Source organism: Garra rufa, chromosome 16, assembly GCF_049309525.1.
Source record: "Garra rufa chromosome 16, GarRuf1.0, whole genome shotgun sequence".
Taxonomy (NCBI): domain Eukaryota; kingdom Metazoa; phylum Chordata; class Actinopteri; order Cypriniformes; family Cyprinidae; genus Garra; species Garra rufa.
Window position 1 is genome coordinate 13,126,946 of NC_133376.1, and position 18,910 is coordinate 13,145,855.

At 36.7% G+C, this 18,910-nt stretch overlaps 2 protein-coding genes across 2 annotated transcripts; both read left to right on the forward strand.

The window, feature by feature from the left end:
* Positions 1-2,424: 2,424 nt before the first annotated feature.
* LOC141288783 (ADP-ribosylation factor-like protein 9) lies at positions 2,425-10,290 on the forward strand. The gene is made up of 4 exons (XM_073820953.1): positions 2,425-3,063; positions 4,074-4,242; positions 4,855-5,030; positions 9,652-10,290. The coding sequence occupies exons 1-4, from the start codon at positions 2,857-2,859 to the stop codon at positions 9,826-9,828; spliced, it is 729 nt and encodes a 242-aa protein (XP_073677054.1). The 5' UTR covers positions 2,425-2,856; the 3' UTR covers positions 9,829-10,290.
* Positions 10,291-10,805: 515 nt separating this feature from the next.
* On the forward strand, positions 10,806-17,536 carry LOC141288073 (sperm microtubule associated protein 2-like). Its single transcript, XM_073820189.1, has 6 exons — positions 10,806-10,837; positions 11,017-11,145; positions 13,703-13,831; positions 14,777-14,918; positions 15,046-15,180; positions 17,028-17,536. Exons 1-6 carry the CDS (start codon positions 10,806-10,808, stop codon positions 17,139-17,141), a joined length of 681 nt encoding a protein of 226 aa, XP_073676290.1. The 3' UTR covers positions 17,142-17,536.
* The last annotated feature ends 1,374 nt before the right edge of the window (positions 17,537-18,910 follow it).

Below are 18,910 nucleotides of genomic sequence, written 5' to 3' on the forward strand. Positions count from 1 at the left end.
TTAACTCTTGAGTGTCTTGCTATTTCTTATTTAAACTCTTAAAGATCTCTTGCATAATTGTGAAGTAAGTGTAATTGTTTAACCATTAAGGTGCAATGAAACGCACATATTTTGAAATATAAAGCTAATATCTTTTAAAGCAGTAATTAATACTGCTTGTATGTATCCTTACCACCTTTACTTTAGTTTGTCAAAATATTGTGCCCTTTCCTGCTTACTCTCTATAGGATTGATAAGCAGAACAAACGTATTCAGTAGGACATTAACCATGCAATACATGCTGTTGTATACATCCAAGTAACTGACCAAACGTGACCTACACTCTTAAAAATAAAGGTGCTTTAAAAGGTTGTTCACAGCAATGCCATAGAAGAACCATTTTTTTGTTCCACAAAGAACCATCTCTTTCTTACATTTATTAAATCGAAAGAACCCTCTTTCGCCACAAAGAACCTTTTGTGAAACAGGTTCTTCAGATGTTAAAGTTTCTTTATGGAACCATTTAGGCAAAAAAAGGTTCTTCTATGGCATCGTGAAGCACCTTTCTTTTTGAGAGTGTAAGTTCAAACCCTCTGTAGTTTTATTCTTATTTACTTGGAAGCTTTTTTTGCAGAAGGGTTTTGTTCATATATCAACAGCTGGATTTATGTAAAATGTTAATCCCCCTTCTTCTGGCTATTGACAGAATTTTCTGATTTATGGAATGATAAGGAAATTTGATTTCCTTTTAAACTAATATGACAACAGAACAAAACAAGTCGATGTGTTCTGATTTCTGAAAATGCATCCCAGTGTGAGCAAATTTAATTAGATAAAGCATTTGCATTTGTAACAATATTTCACAAAATGTTTAATGTAACGCAATTTTTTTTAAAAGATTTATTACGTGCATAAAAAAAAACAGTTCTACTTGCTTAATCTATACCTTTGTATTTGCGACAAAAAATGCATTGTGCAGCTAAGATTTTGATAGATTGTTTTAGTCTGGATTATTGTCATTGTACTCATTTCATACTGAACAGCAAGAACAGTACAATTTTAAATATTTTTTGTTATTTAAAATAACTGCTTTCTATTTGAATATATTTTAAAATGTAATTTATTCCTGTGATGCAAACCTGAATTTTCAGCATCATTTCAGCACCCCAGTCTTCAGTGTCACACGATCCTTTCAGAAATCATTCTAATATGCTGGTTTACTGTCCAAGAAACATTTTTTTTTTTATTATCATCAATATTTAAAACAGTTCAGTACATTTTTTACAGGATTCTTTAATGAATAGAAAAATTCAAAGATCTACATTTATCTGAAATAAATAGCTTTTGCAACATTATACAATTTTTGGTCAAGAAATGATAGAAATTAATACTTTCATTTAGCAAGGATGCTTTAAATTGTTCAAAACTGATGATTAAGTCATTTAATGTTACAAAAGATTTCTAATTTGGATAAATGCTGTTCTTCTGAACTTTGTATTCATGAAAGAAACCTGAAAAAACCTACTCAGCTGTTTTTAACATAATAATAATAATAATAATAATAGTAATAATAATAATAATAAATGTTTTTGAGCAGTGAATCAGAATATTAAAATGATTTCTGAAAGACCAAGTGACTGGAGTAATGATGCTAAAAAAAAATCAGCTTTGAAATCGCAGGAATAAACTACATTTTAAAATATATTCAAATAGAAAACAGTAATTGAAATAATAAAAAAATATTTCCAAATTTTACAGCTTTTGCTGTACTTTGGATCAAGTAAATGCAGGCTTGCTGAGCAGAAGAGACTTCTTTAAAAAACATTAAAAATCGTACTGTTCAAAAACGTTGGACTGGTAGTGTATTTAACATTTTTCCAAAGTATGATCTGTCTAGAATAGATTGATTTTATTTATAGATCATATATGTGACCCTGGACCACAAAACTAGTCTTAAATAGCACGGGTATATTTGTAGCAATAGCCAACAATATGGATCAAAATTTTTTTTTTTTTATCTTATGCCAAAAATTAACAGGATATTAAGTAAAGATAATGTTCCATTAAGATATTTAGTAAATTCCCTCTCTTAAAACTAAATTTTGATTAGAAATATGCTTTGCTGAGAACTTACTTTGGACAACTTTAAAAGTGATTTTCTCAATATTTAGATTTTTTTGCACCCTCAGATTCCAGATTTTGAAACAGCTGTATCTCGGCCAAATATAGTCCTATCCTAACAGACCATACAACAGTTGAAAGCTTATTTATTCCACTTTCAGTATAAGATAATGTATAAATCTCAATTTAGAAGAATTGACCCTCATGACTGGTTTTGTGGTCCAGGGTCACATATTTCTCCAGCAGGCGGCGCTGCCGCAAAGCATTAATGAATTGGCGGTGTGTTCGCGCGCCCTCTGCTGGAACTGTGGCGCATTACCTGAATCAAACATGTCACCGACGAGTGTGCGCCTTTAAATTAAAAAGACCGCAGGTTAGTTTATCTCGGGAGATTATTTGAGCTTTGACTCCCCGCTGGTTTAACTCCAGATCCAAATCTCTCGCGGTCTGTCGTGATTACCTCACATCTCACGAGACCGCCGCTTTTGTTGTTGATCTCCAGGAAACGCAAACGCTCGGGTTACACCTTTTCCGTTTTTGCGGGGATGGCGAAAAACTTCATTTAGCGCTTTTATAATTCTGCAAGAATAATTGTTTTTTCGCTCGAGTTATTTCCACTCACCGGAAATATCGAGACTTTCTAATCCACTTGTGGAGCCGCGGCGAGGCCTGTATGTGGCGCATCATGTCCGTCTGCGTGTAGAAAAAAAGTATCGCATCTGTTTACATTTTAACTTGCACGAATTTAGCGTAAACATGCCTGGTGCGCGCGAGATCGGGTTGGTGGGCGCCGCGCTCGCGCTTACGGGAGGAGTCGCGTGCGCGGTGTGTTATTTGATGAGTAAAACACAAGAGCCCAAGAAAAAAGTGAAAGAAGAGCTGAATGAGGACGGGAGCGGCAAAGAGCATGTGCATAAAGCGACCAAGACCGAAACTGCACTAAAAACGCCCATAATATCAGAGGTTAGTGGGTTTTGATCCAGTTTTTTCCTCTTGGACATTCATTTATCCCTGTGTTTGGGTTATACGTCAGGCCTCAAAGCAGAAAATCTGCTGAAATTAAAATAAGAGTCAGTTTACAGTGACAAGAGGTGATTGAAATGTCATTAATAAATATGATTATAATATTTAATACTTAACAAATGCTTAATGAATCATGCTCATAAATATCCTCATAAATAGTAATAAATAGCAATTCTTATTATTATATAATACCAATTCTTAAAGTTGGTGGAAGTAATTAAAAATGTCATGCAACTGTAATATTTTTATATTTAAGATACTGTAATTACATGCAAATAAATAGTCCCATATAGTATTATGCAACTTTGATTCATGTTTGATTTGTTAACATTATAATTTAGTTTAATATTGTGCAACTTTAAGTATTTTGTGTGCATATATATATATATATATATATATATACATTTTTAACAGTAATGTTTATTGTTTTTTAAATTCGTCTTTTCTGCTCACCAAGCCTGCTCAAAAACAGTAAATATTTGAAGTATTTTTACTATTTAAAACTGTTTTGTATTTGAATTATATTTTAAAATGTAATTTATTCTTGTGATTTAGAAGCTGAATTTTTAGCATCATTACTCCAGTCACATGAGCCTTCAGAAATCATTCTAATATTCTGATTTGCTGCTCAAAAAAATATGATCACAGGAATAAATTATATTTTAAAATATATTCAAATAGAAAGCAGTTTTTTTTATTAGTAAAAATATTGATGTATTTTAAATCAAATAAACACAGGCTTGGTGAGCAGAACAGACTTATTTAAAAAAAAAAAAAATCTTACTGTTCAAAAATTTTGACTTTTTGATTTATTGTAAGGACCTCTAGTAGTTTAATCCGTCTCTTCCTGTGTGACTTGTGAAGCAGCTTTACTCTCCCATCAAGCTGTGATTTCAGTAAAGTAGCCAAAATGGTGATAAAATGTCATGCTTGTTCCCCATGTTGTGCAGCCCAGGACAGCAGGTACTCAGGTGCTGGTTTTGGGTCTGGACGGGGCTGGAAAGACTAGTTTACTGCACTGTTTCGCCACAGGCAGCCTGGAACAAGACGTGAGTCCAACCCAGGGCTTCAACGCCGTCTCCATCAACAAGGAAGAGCTTCAGATCGAGTTCCTAGAGAGTAAATACAGCTCATTTACACACCCATACAATGATTACTGTAGATCAAACAACAGCATGGTGCTTGCACACCAAACTCATGGCTTTGAATCGACAGATCAAATAAATGCACGCTTTTTTCAGCATTTTTGTGTATTTGAATCCTTTCCAACAATGACTGTATGATTTTGAGACCCATCTTTTCACACTGAGGACAACTGAGGGACTCATATGCAACTATTACAGAAGGTTAAAATGCTCACTGATGCTTCAGAAGGAAACATGATGCATTAAGAGCTGGGGGTGAAAACTTTTGAACAGAATGAAGGTGTGTACATTTTTCTTATTTTGCCTAAATATCATATTTTTTCATTTAGTGCTGCCCTTCAGAAGCTACAGACGATACTTGCATGTTTCCCAGAAGACAAAATACATTAAATTTACCCTGATTTTCAAATCTGAAAAGTTTTTACCCCCTGGCTCTTAATGCATTGTGTTCTGAAGCATCAGTGAGTGTTTGAACCTTCTGCAATAGTTGCATACGAGTCCCTCAGAGTCCCATTTTGCAGATTCTGCAAGGTGTACGTAAACTTTTGACCTCAACTGTATCTTTTGTGTTTCCTCTTTAATGCAGTTGGAGGTACGGAGAAGCTGCGCGATTACTGGCGGATGTATCTGTGTAAAGCGCGTGTGATGGTGTTTGTCGTGGACTCGTCTGACCCCGAGCGATTCCCTCTGGCTAAACGTCTCCTGCACCAGCTCCTGTCGTCTGACCCCTGCCTGCCTCTTGTGCTGCTTGCCAACAAGCAGGTGAGAGCGTCTGCTGCAGCGCTTTGTAATCCTCTCTCAGCACGATCCGTCTGATAGAGTGTGTGTCAGGACCATCTGGACGGTCAGACGTGAGGTTAAGGTGCTGAGGCAGTGTGGCTTTTCCTGTTGACCCACCAAATGTTCTTGCAAACACATCTGGTGTGGCAGACGGGCCTTAAAGTCAATATGAAGCCAAACTGGCACAAGTGGTTAGGGGTGTGTGATATTGGGCAAAAAAGTACTCAAGATGTAGATGAGTTTGTTTCTTCATACGAACAGATTTGGATAAATTTAGCATTAAGTCACTTTCTCACCAATGGATTCTCTGTAGTTAATGGGTGCCGTCAGAATGAGAGTCCAAACTGATGCTAAAAACATCACAATAATCCACACCACTACTACAGTTGATCAGTTAACGTCTTGTGAAGCGAAAAGCTGCGTGTTTGTAAGAAATAAATCCATCATTAAGATGTTTTCAACTTAAAAACGTGCCTTCTGGCTATGAGTCTATAATCCTTAATAATACTTCCTCCAGTGAAATATGGATATAAACGAAAACAATATATTGAACTTTGGGGTGATTCTAATTATTAAGGCCTGTTTTTGCAAAGTGGTTGACAAAGCTTCTACATTGTTAAAGGGAACCCCAGCTATTAAGACTTGTATGGCTTACAGGGTTTGTACAAGGTGCTTAAAGTGCTTGGATTTGACCTTTTGAAATTTAAGGCCTGGACTAACTATTAACTATTTAACTATTAAAAAACAACTTTTCAGTTTATGTCATAAAAACTAGCGAGCTAAACCAGTAGTAGTACTGACAGTATCATGTAAACATGGCTAAAGATGCAAAAAGAAGAACAGATAAACTGAAATGTTGTGTAAAAATGGCTGAAAACGTAAAAAGAGGAACAGAAGAACTGAATCAATTGAGTCATTCACATTGGAATATCTGCGATTGATTGGAATCTCTCCGATTATCTGATTTAGATTGGAACTTCGTGAATCATTTGATTCAGATCAGGACTTCAAATTGCATATCGTCAATCCTTTGATTTTAGATCAGGATTTAGATTGAAATTTCGGAGCAGGTTTGTGAATCATTTGATTTAGATCAGGACTTCAAATTGCATATCACAAATCATTTGATTTAGATTGGAACTTTGTGAATCATTTGATTCAGATCAGGACTTCAAATTGCATATCACAAATCATTTGATTTAGATTGGAACTTTGTGAATCATTTGATTTAGATCAGGACTTCAAATTGCATATCACAAATCATTTGATTTAGATTGGAACTTTGTGAATCATTTGATTCAGATCAGGACTTCAAATTGCGTATTGTGAATCTTTTGATTTAGATCAGGACTTCGGAGTGGGTTCGCAAATCATTTGATTTAGATTGGAACTTCACAAATCATTTGATTCAGATCGGGACTTCAAATTGCGTATTGTCAATCTTTTGATTTAGATCAGTCTGTCGGAGCGGGTTCGCAAATCATTTGGTTTAGATCGGGACTTCAAATCGTGGATCACAAATCATTTGATTTAGATTGGAACTTTGTTAATAATTTGATTCAGATCAAGACTTCAGATCACATATGGTCAATCCTTTGATTTAGATCAGGACTTCAGAGTGGGATCGCGAATAATTTGATTTAGATTGGAACTTCACAAATCATTTGATTCAGATCGGGACCTCAAATCGCGTATCATAAACCATTTAATTTAGATTGGAAGTTAGCGAATTATTTAATTCAGATCAGGACTTCTGAGTGGGTTCGCGAATCATTTGATTTAGATCGGGACTTCAAATCACATATCGTCAATCCTTTGATTTTTAGATCATGACTTCGGAGCAGGTTTGCAAATCGTTTGATTTAGGTTGGAATTTCGAAGCAGGTTCATGAATCATTTGATTTAGATGGGGACTTCAAAATCACATATCGCAAATCATTTAATTCAGATTGGAACTTCAAATCGCATATCGCAAATCATTTGATTTAGATCGGAATTTTAAATCAACTTTTTACACCTTAGATGACACAAAAATGTACTGCTTGAAAAGACCTGGAATGCCTCGTACTGAAATATGTAGTAGAAAACCCATGAAAGATTTATGTTATTTTAAAAAAGTCCAAATCGTTTTATACATATTTTGGACTATGAGGGGGTGCCATTATTTAGATGACATTAAATAGTTCGACTCAATGAGATACTGGCACTACCTGTTGCTATTTTTCCTGCAACAAAACTTGGAAAATAAAATACTTGTATGATGACCACAGCTACTGAAAGATCTTACAGGTTGCGATATAAGCATAGTCTTAAACCAAATGCCGTACCATCAGTTTTTCCCCACAAGGAGTCTAAACAACCCCTGATATCAAGTAAAATCCTTGCTGAGAATCTCCTACAGTGGCTGTTGTCATGACAAGCGTCGGCATGTTCACATCCTGCCAGGATGGCATCTAGCGTTTCTTGTCTCTGCCGTTTGTAAACTCTTTTAGTAGCTGTGGACGACTAAAAGCCTCAAAGGCATCAGGACTAAAGTGGAGAGATCAAAGACGCAGGTCTTTAAAAAGTTTTATTCATCCACAGGCATCTTCCCATTTTTTTCTCCTTTTCTTATCGCTAAGAAAGCAGTGAAGACTTACATCGCTTCTCTTGTTGCCCTTTGACCGAAAATTATGACCAAAAGCCTCACAATGTGGCTATCATATCATAACTTTATTTTCCGAATATTGTTGCGGTAAAAATACCAACAGCTAGTGCTAGTAGCTCACAGAGTGCAGCCATTTCACTTCATCAAAAATAACGGCGCCCCACATAGTTCAAAATATGTAGAGCTGGGCGGTATGACCAAAAATTTATATCACGGTATTTTTTCAAAATTATACGGTATCACGGTATATGACGGTATTTTTTATTTTTTTCCATGCATGACTAGGTGTTAACCACATTTCCTAATAAATTAGAGAATAATTACTGCAGTATATTGGCTTACATTGACCGGACTAGTATTAACCCAGGTTTGAATGGTCTCACAAAATGCTGCTGTTCACAAAGAAGTGACAGGGGCACTCATAGTTGTAATGAGATGAAGAAATCAGAATTCATGACTTGCAGTCAAAATACACAACACTTTATTGTGCATTCTTAATATTCCAGGACATGTTTGTGGCAGATTTGGTGAAGCAAATTGCTTGTGTTGACTCCTGCGGCTACAACTTTAGCCTGAACACATTTACATATGATGTAGTGATGCACCGAAATGAAAATTCTTGGCCGAAACCAAAAAACCGAAAGAATTATGCCAATTATTAGTACCATTGCATTTATGGCTATGACTGTGTACTAAATCTTACTAGAATCAAGGCATTGCAATTGCATAAATTAATATTAAAGTTTCAAAGAATAAATCAATTATATCAATTTAAACAATTTTTGTCAATCAAGTATTATATTACTTAAATAACATATACATATATTTTACTGACTTTGTTTAAATTGTTTAAATTTTTATAACACATTATCTTGTGGATCCATGAGTTCACATTTACAACTCTATGCGTTTCTCTTCCAGCAGGAGGCGCTGTCAGAATGATAGTATACAAAGCAGCGCAACAAATGATTTTGAAACGTGCAGCGCTCATATTTATTCAATGGATAGCCTTTTGAAGTTTCATCGCAATTCTTGTCTTTCAATCCCCACATTTAAGAGCACCTGAAATCATAATTATGACTTTCATAACCTAATAACACTGCAGCCATCAATGAAAATTAAGAGCTTTATTTAAGACTTTCAAGAACAAATTTAACCTTACACAAAATACGTTTCTTTTTATTTTTTTCCCACCATGTTCGGGGCACAAGAAAAATATTAAGGGACTAAATTAATATCAGCATATGAAGTATAATCGTCTCATTGTCTCTGAAAGAATGCACATCAGATGCTGAAAGTCAGTTTTTACTTTCACTTTAACATATTGCGCAGTTTTCACGTTGCATGTGTGATATCCATTGGCTCACCTCCATGGTTTAAAACATAAATATTTATAAAAAATACAGTATATAGAAAAGACATATCTTTAAAATATTGCGACTTAACTGAAAGCTACATCTGTCTGCGCGCAATGCGCCGGTCTCTGCTCTCATCACTGCGCGCACGACTGCAGACACACCCCCTCTTGAAATTTCGGCATTACAAGTTTTGCAAATCGCTAACCCTGGGTCTTTCTCAGATATACTGAAATACGTCCAAACCGCAGATGTGTTGCTTCAGACAAGCACGTGCAGGCTGCAGTTTCTGTTTGCGTCAACATACGTGTTCTCGACGCTTTGTTTGCACACACTCACCGGTATTGGGGTATATGAAAAATGAATATCATAAAAAAAAAAACACCGGTATTCGGTATGAAAAGGTATACCGCCCAGCCCTAAAAATATGTATAAAAGTTAGAGGCATTTTATATTAAGCTTTACAAGTCTTAAAAACAGTAATTACATTATTTTTGTAGACAATACATATTGTATGTTTACATGTACATAGTGCATGTTTTTCTGTTTTTGGAAACGGTACTATGTCAGGATCTTACACATGCTTCGCTTTCTCACACAGGACGTCTCCGGAGCCCGTGGGATCACTGATCTTTACGAGGCGCTGGATTTGGGTAATGTTGGCGACGGGCACCGGCTCAGTGTGATTGGTACTCGGGTGAAGAAGGGAAAGTCTGAGGCCAACGCCGGTGTGCAAGATGCTCGTGACCTCATCATAGAGATGATGTCAGACGAATGACCACCAACTGTGTGTCTTAAAGTTATTTAGGGCTTTACGGTCACCAAAGAGTCTTTAAACCAAGCGACAACACAACAGCCTGTTTTTGTAGAAGAGAGACTAGTTGAAATAGTTTTAAAGACGCTAAAACATTATGATTGCTTAAATTGAGAACGAAAACGGAGCATTTTGATGCCAAAGATGATCATGTTTTTCAGTGTATTGCTGCTTGTGTATTATGGGATGTTTGATTATGAGTTTAAAGCCTGTGTGTTTGTGCTAGATAATCAGATGCTGTAATCGGTTTATAATGTAACTTGCTGACTCATCAGTAAGAATAGTCTCTGATTCAAATGTCTGTATATTAATTTTGTAACTTGACCTTTCTGTCTTTAAATATTTTTTTAATGCCAGAAATCAAGTGAAGATTTGATCAAGTTGGTGATGGTCTTTTGATAAGCATTAAATATTAATTGAAATGAAGGAATGTGTGTCAATTTTGTAACAAAATCCCCTCATGATAGTTTTTAGCTTCAGTGACGTCATTTTTAGAATCTAGAATTGCTGGAATCTTATTTCCTGTTGCGTTCATGATGTCATGGTCTGTTAGTTCAGCTCTTCTTTGATGACAGAGCGAGACCATGTGACTTTGGTTGCCGTAGTAACAGCTTCCTTAGCAACACTGTGACATTCAGTAAGCTTTTAGTTTCCCAGGATTCCTTTAGGGCTGTGTCTGGAGAGAATGGACTCAGGTAAAATCTGCATTTTTTAAACACAACCTAAATATGGTTTCATCTTATTTTTCATTGAAAAATAGTTTAATATTATGATATTTTTGTTGGTTTGGTTTCTATTCCTGACAGAGCTTGAATTACAGTCATCCCATTTGGATAGGTATGTATAACAGAATTGAGTTTTCCTGTCATCTTTTCATAATTTGTATTGTTAAGAAACTGAATATGTTTGCTTGTAGGATTTCATTTCTAGCTCAACCAAAGATGTCCAAGACAGTCTGGGCCACAACACCTTGGTAAAACTTAAAAAAAAAAAAAAAATTGGCATATACTTTAAACTTGATTATAACCTAAAACTATACTGTCAACCATGAGTACAAATATACATGAGGCCTATATTTTGCAGCACTACCTGAATATGTTTCATTCTTTGATCTAGCTGATTTATCTGTTGTGCTTGCGTTCTGGGATTCAGGATACTGACATGGGGAAACCAGGAATCGATACGGCCGTTGTCTCGATCAGCACTGCAGGCCGTTCCGAGCCCCAGAATAAAGGCTCTGGCCCAGCCTAAGAAAGACTTCTCTTTCCAGATTCAGCTCAGGTAGCGAGAAACAGCACACCAACAGATGTCTTAAAACTTCCATTTTATTTAGTTCTAATGTACATGTCGTTCCAAACCCATAAGACCTTCGTTCATCTTCAGAACACAAATTAAGATATCCAAGAGCTCTCTGACCCTGCATAGACAGCAACACAACTGAAACCCAGAAGGACAAATGTTAAAATATTCCATGTGACCTCAGTGGTTCAATCATTATTTACTAAAGCAAAGAGAATGCTTTGTGTGCACAAAGATAACAAAAATAACTTTATTCAACAATTTCTTCTCTTCCATGTCAGTTTCAGGACCAAATCATGATACGTGAGTGTGGTTCTGCTGACGCAGGAGCTGTAAGAGTAGAAATTGTTGAATAACGTCATTATTTTTGTCTTTAAGCACAATAAGTATTCTAGTAGCTTCATAACATTACGGTTGAACCACTGATATCAAATAGACTATTTTATCAATATCTTTACTACCTTTCTGGGCCTTGAACGTGTCAGTTGCGTTGCTGTCTATGCAGGGTCAGAAAGCTCTCGGATTCCATCAAAAATATCCTAAATTGTGTTCCAAAGATAAACAAAGGTCTTACGGGTTTGGAACGACATGAGGGTGAGTATTTACTGACAGAATTTTCATTTTTTGGTGAATTAACTCTTTAAACCTAAATTAATTCAAAAAATATTTTTAAATCAGTGGCAACTCCAGGATTTTTAGTTGGAGATTTTGTTGTACAGTTAATGGGGTGCTAATAAAATAATCAAATCGTGTAGGAAAAGACTGCCTAAAAAGCAGGTATCCAACACCACTGTTGGATACCTGCCATAGCACTGTTAAATGCATCACTGTTTATTGCATTTGATTTGTTTAATTTTACCTTAAAATATCCATTTACATGGTAGTATTAAGAGTGCAGTAGTTATTAGAAATTAGACATATGTCAACTAACAGTCCCACCTACTGGATGAAACGGGTACTGTTTAAATTCTGGCTAAATAAGGGCTTACGACTGCTGTGAGCTAAATGAGTGAAACCTTCACACGGAGCGCGTTTGTAGTTTTAAAAATGTGTACAAAATGAAAACGGGCGTAGGGTCTCAAGGCATAGCATTTGACACAGCCGAAGCCGCGTTGCTGGACATTATTGGTGAAAGGTGTGTTTACATCAAAAATAACCTTTTCCTTTTCATCAGCACTAAACAAGTCAAACAATGTTCAAGAATTTATATTCAAACCTATATTATATGACATTAAAATGTGATCTAGCATTTCGCTAGACGTAAGGTTATCCAAAAGCTACGTGCTCCAAAACAGTGACAAAATTCGCATTTAGAAGATATACACATTAAAAACCTAGTCTCTAACTTCCGCCAATATGGATCAGTAATTTTGATGACATCACCTTGCACTTCAGTTTGTCATTCTCTGTAGTGATGGGTCATTCTTGAACGATTCGTTTCATTTTGAACGAATCTTTAATGTGACTCGGGAAGAACGAGTCGTCTCGGGGAGCACCGTGGCTTGTCGGACAATATTAGTGTTTTTACAGTATTTCTGTTTAAAGAACTTATTTCAAGAACAATAAATAATTTTACCAACCCCACACTGTAAAAAGTTTTCACCAGTTTTAACTTAAAAACGTAAGTTTAGCAGCTGCCTTAAAATTTTATATTTCATTTCAACTCACAAGTTAAATCAACTCATTTTGTTTTAGTTAAAATAACCTGTAGTTTTAAGCTGATTTAACTTAAACTTTTAAGGCAGCTGCTGAACTTACGTTTTTAAGTTGAATCTGGTGACTTTTTACAGTGCAGTGGTAGTGTATATGAAGACAGTTGTGTGAGCTCAGGTTTAGCTGTTTCAGCTCATATGGAAAGAACGCTTAGGTTAATAATAAATGAGTTGAGGTCAGCATTCAGAATCAAGCATGTGACGACTGCTATTTACCTTCTACCCTTTTAGAGAAAATTAGAATTTCACAATTCTTTCTGTTCATTTTTGAAAGCTTTAGGTCGTGCATGTGTACAGGTCATACTTTACACCATACGTCATAATTTGATCAAATATGCTATTAAAAGTGATTAAGTTATTTACTTTGTAGCAGTTCCTCCCTGCGTTTTTCAAAAACACTGATTTCTTTCTTACCCTGACAAATTCCACAGTCATATTATGAGGAAAAAGTGCATTAAAATTCTCTCTCTCTCTGCCCAACTGCCCCTTTTCCACCCAGTAGCCCGGTTAAAGACGCCCAAATCCTCTGAATGAGAAGGTTGTGTTTAAAGCCAGAGAGATTTTATGAGATAATGGATAAAATTAATTTGCTTCTCCGAGTCCAGCTGGCTAAGAGCGTTTCCAGCTCCGTTCTCCACCAGAGAGCATAAAAATCACTCTTATAAAAGTCCACGCTGAGAAATATAAGTGTGATTAGCATAAACACTCTCCAGATCCTAGTTTCACTTGTTCCTAGCGAGCATCCTGTAACACTCGTCCCATTGTCTTATTTGAAAAGGCGGATTTTCTCTCGGAAGTCAGACGTTCCCTCTGCAATCTTCCTGCAGGAAAGAGGAAGAGGAGGAGGAGAGAAGAAGGATGAAGATCTCCCACCCTTCCTCTCATGCAGGGCAGTACGAGAACATTGTCCGGCTAGCGACTCCCAAAACTCGAGGAAGAAGCGCCCAGGAAGTGAAGTAAGAGGTCAAACAAGAACCTGGACACATTTATGAGATCTTTCCATAACTAAATTTAGCTCCTGCTGAGGAGGAAGCCAAAATTCAACATCTGTTTTTTCAGTAGCGCTGCGTGTGTGAGAAAGAGAGAAGATCTGTCAGACAATAGACGACTGTCTGAGTGTAACCCCTGGCGAGTCTTGTGTTTGACCACAGAGGTCTTTTTTAACCGTAAATCACAATCTCAGATCTGGGCCCAAGCTGTTTTACAGACTAACATAACGAGTCACTTTTGTTGTCATTTAATTTTGTTTGTGAAGACTTTGTTGTTTATATTTTTGAGAGAAATTGTGTGGTAAATAAATCATCTGCATGCAGGCCGTTATATTCATCTCTGGATTCAGCTAACTATTTCTTTGCAACCTGTGGACTTCTGTTACGTAACATCTTTCGAACATGTGCGCTGCAAACTAGAAGAAAGCTTTGATTCCTATCAAACCAAAAGCAGATGACTTTTGCAGGTCTTCGGAAAAGCATTTCCATTACTTGAAATGAACAGTCATTAAACTAAAATAAAATAGAAATATCAAACTTAAAACTTTATTTCAGCTAGTTGCCTCTTTACTATCATTCTTTCGAATCAAAAATATAGTAATATTATGAAATGTTACTGTTTTATAAACTGTTTTCAATTTGTTTATATTTTAAAATGTAATTTATTCCAGTCACGCAAAGCCAAAATTTTCAGCATCATAACTCCAGTCATCAATGCAACATGATCTTTCAGAAATCATCCTAATATGCTGATTTGATCTTCTGGAAACCAATGCATTTTCCACAAGATTCAAGTCCAAACAGCATTTATTTGAAACACTATGAATGCCTTTACTGTCACTTTTGATTAATTTTAATGCATCCTTAATTTGTAATTGCTGAATAAAAGTATTGAATTATTTTGTTTTTCAGTTCTCCACACTCATTCTTGTGTGAGCATGACTGTCCCATCTGGCATGTGAGTCCCACTGTAAGGAATGTGGTTGTCTCACCTCGAATCCTCCAACTGGCCAACCCCAAAACCAACCACCCCAACTTCACCAGCAACAGACAGGTCTGGACTTAATAGGACTTGAACCTCACTTTTAAACCAAGAACTGGTTCTGATGCTTTAATTCATTGTGACATTGAGTTTTATATATCCAAGCATCATTCACATTGGCTTGTGTATTTGTGTGCAGAATGTGCAGACATTCATCTCATGTGCAGCTCAAACAGCCAAGATGACATCCAGACTCGAGCAGCTCTCACTGCCCAAACTAAGAAAGAACAGACACTTCTATGACCCCGGACGACCAGAGAGTCCAATCCGAACCGTAAGAGACAGATGGGCTTTTCACACTGCACTTAATCCTGAGTAGGGATGTGACGATATTTCGTGGTACGATATTTCACGATGCAAAAATGTTACGATATGTATCGTAGAGTGAAGACGATACATTTACGATATTACGACAGTCTAATCCTATTGGTTGAGCTACCGACGTCTCCTACTCTGCAACAGCGCTGCTTGTGCTTTCATTGCAGAATCAGATGCAGAAATCATTTGAACTGAATATTAGTAGAGCAACATGAGTTCGGCTGAAACTGAAATTAAAGATACCCCGTCTTCACGTCCGACAGCATTTTGGTTTTACAGTCACGCGACAGTACGACGGTAGAAAAAAAAATGACAGACAAAACATTATTACAGTCACGGTGCATGTTAAAAGATGTATTTTTAATCATTTTATGAGCAGCAGCCACGATTTAAGCAGTTACCGCACAGATTTATTAACAACCAAAAGCACATTTCACTAAGCACATGCCAAGATCATTTAAAATAGGCTATAAGGGAGCTGTATGATCCATAAAATACGGAGAAAGGCTATAAATAAAGAAAAAAAATCCAGAAAATGCGTGTAGTACAGCCTGCGCAGGTAAAAAATACAATTATGTGTAAAATGTCTTAGTAAACTATGTCTGATATGAAAACTACGCTAGTCATTGTCCCATAAAATGACAAATAGCAAATAACACACATGTGACCCTGGATCACAAAACCAGTCTTAAGTCGCTGGGGTATGTTTGTAGCAATAGCCAAAAATACATTCTATGGGTCAAAATTATTGATTTTTCTTTTATGCCAAAAATCATTAGGAAATTAAGTAAAGATCATGTTCCATGAAGATTTTTTGTAAAATTCCTACTGTAAATGTATCAAAATGTAATTTTTGATTAGTAATATGCATTGTTAAGAACTTAATTTGGACAACTTTAAAGGTGATTTTCTCAGGATTTAGATTTTTTGCACCCTCAGATTCCAGATTTTCAAATAGATGTATCTCGGCCAAATATTGTCCTATCCTAACAAACCATACATCAATAGAAAGCTTATTTACTGAGCTTTCATATTATATATACATCTCAGTTTTGTCAAATTTAACCTTATGACTGGTTTTGTGGTCCAGGGTCACATATAGTAGCCTATTTTCATTACGTTTCATTTATTTTGTTTTTGTAAAGTAAAACCGCGTCGGGAACACCAGCTCGACCGCAAAACACTTTCACTATGAGAGAAAGCGTCAGCCGCGCAGAGATTCCACCGCTTGCCGCGTCCCATGTGAAAGGGCTTTTAAACGGTCTTCAGACAGAGCGCGAACACAGGCACGGGACCGTTTGAGAGCAGGGTCAGCGTGTACCGGATTGAGTCCAAAGAGCAAATACCCGTGCCTGTCACCTGCACTGCACCTGACAGATAAATATTATTCCACCGTTACGTCAGTTTTAGCGGTTCACCCGTCGGGTTAGGACTCTGTTTCGCAGAGGTCTAGCAGGTTTAAAGAATTTGACATCTTGACAAAATTTGGCATCACCAAATTTGCATCTTTGCATTGACTAATCTTTTTGCGCATTCAGGAAAGTGGTCGAAGGTGGATAAAAGAGACTGATTAAAACACCAGGTGTAAACAGGAATGTGTCTCCAATGTCTACTTGTGATATTTTTGACAAAATCACATCTGAATACCAGGTGTAAACAGGGCCTCTGAGAGCCTTGGAATAAAATGAAAGAAAAAAAAAACTATTGGTCATTTTGTCAGTTGTTTTTGTTGGTAGTACGGCATGAAATCTGTCTGGACTCTCAAGTGTGGATTGATTCAGGCATCTTTGGCTTCTCTTACAGGTGTCTAGAGTAGCAAGAAACGCCACAGCGAGTGCTCGGATCCAAGCTTTATCCACTCCTAAAGCCCTCTCGAAAGATTACATCCCACCCAGAGAACCAACATGGCACCCCTGAGAAAACAAGACAGACCACAAAGCTGTGGTTTCCAGCACATTCATCATCTGCAGTTATTGTCACTTTCTTTTCCTATCAGGAGCTTGTTGATTGGTTGAGCTCTGGTTGCTTTTGCTCTGGTTTTCTAATCACGGTCTCAGATTTGGTCTCTGGACTACTTTTGACTGAAATTTAAGTACTACATTATTCTTAGCCTGCTGCCAACCCCGCCTGGCTCCCTAAACAGGACTGTGTTTTACGCCTATAGTGTTTCCAGATTGTCTCTTTTTTGGATTTCTGTCTAGCCGCTGCTTTCAATGAGAAACCCTATGAGAAAAATCTATGACTATAAGCATCTGGTTTGAACATCGGTGTAAGTTTTCATGCCTGGACTTTCATTCTGTAGTTCACTTAGATTTCACGTCTGTATTAGAATCATGTGAATTGATTCAAAATGAAAAAATAAAATAAAAATGACTGTGTGCAATGACAAGTATTTCGATAGATGTATTGTATTTACTGTTAAAAAACAATAAACAACCAATTTTAAAATGGATGCATTAATGCATGCTTTGTTGTGATTCTTTAATTAACTGAAAATGAGTTGTCTGGCACATTTTGCCTGTGTTTGGACCCTGTCTGCTTGCTCATGTCACTACATGAGCCAGTTGGACCTCAAATCAGTCCGGTTTTCCTCTCTCTCTGTCTTTTTTCCCCCTGCTGTTCTCTCCAAGTCTTTCCTATTCCCATGATCCTCCTCTAACTCTCTCTCTGACCCATGGGTGACAGATTCCACTTATGTCTGTCGAGTTGTCGTGGTGACACACAATGCCACGGCTCTCCGTCAGCCATTCAGATTCAGTAAACAGATCTAGTTCCTCTCACTGTATTAACTCATCAAACAGAACAGAGTCAGAACCTCATCAGACAGATTTAGAGGTGAACGATTCATGTGTAAATAACAGTAATCAAATGGGGGAGGTATTCCAACATATATAGTCATATTTCAATATAATAAAACTAAATATTGTGGTTCTAGCTTCTACCCATTTTGCAGCCCAGGGTGTTTCAGAGATGTATTACCAACAAGGGAGCATAAGGATGCGTCATCAATCGGCCATATTGGCAGCAAAGAATGTAAACAATGCCACTGAACCGAACAAAACTTGCATATTTTACTGATTATTGCTGCTGAAAATGGTAAATTGTCATGTTTTTAGCTGCACTAATTGGTCGGACCGAGAACAACAATTTGAGTACTATAGACTGCCAAAAGTTACAAGGAGAACAGTGCAAAATCTGTCTGAGGAACAAAGGCATTTGTGGTTGGTCAAACTAAACCAGGATTTCCAGAGCAAGAATCTTGACAACATTCATGTTTGTTTCTATCATTTCCAGTCAGATAGGTGAAATATTAGGCTAATATCTTAATTAATTCTGCTTGTACGTATCTTTACCATCTATTCACTTTAGTTTGTCAAAATATTGCACCCTTCCTGCTTACTAAGTCCTTCTCTATATGATGCTTCTGCTTCCACGCATTTTTCCCTTGGTTTAGCAGAGTAACATATAGAGTAGTAACGTTACATTAACCGTGCAATCCATGCTGTTGTTTACATCCAAGTATCTCCAATATAAACTGTGATGTAGGTGCAAACCCTCTATAGAGCTTCAAAACAAGACCAAAAACAACAAACCTGTGGATTATTGTGATGTTTTTTATCAGCCGTTTGGACTTTCATTCTGACCCATTACCGAAGAGGAGCTTTCCATTGGTAAGCAAGTCAAGT

Coding starts and splice junctions, on each gene's coding strand:
- LOC141288073 (XM_073820189.1), top strand. CDS start 10,806: ATGTCCAAGACAGTCTGGGCCACAACACCTTG. Junction 10,838..11,016: donor GTCTGGGCCACAACACCTTG/GTAAAACTTAAA, acceptor TCTGGGATTCAG/GATACTGACATGGGGAAACC. Junction 14,919..15,045: donor ACTTCACCAGCAACAGACAG/GTCTGGACTTAA, acceptor ATTTGTGTGCAG/AATGTGCAGACATTCATCTC.
- LOC141288783 (XM_073820953.1), top strand. CDS start 2,857: ATGCCTGGTGCGCGCGAGATCGGGTTGGTGGGCGCCGCGCTCGCGCTT. Junction 3,064..4,073: donor AAACGCCCATAATATCAGAG/GTTAGTGGGTTT, acceptor CATGTTGTGCAG/CCCAGGACAGCAGGTACTCA. Junction 5,031..9,651: donor TGCTGCTTGCCAACAAGCAG/GTGAGAGCGTCT, acceptor TTTCTCACACAG/GACGTCTCCGGAGCCCGTGG.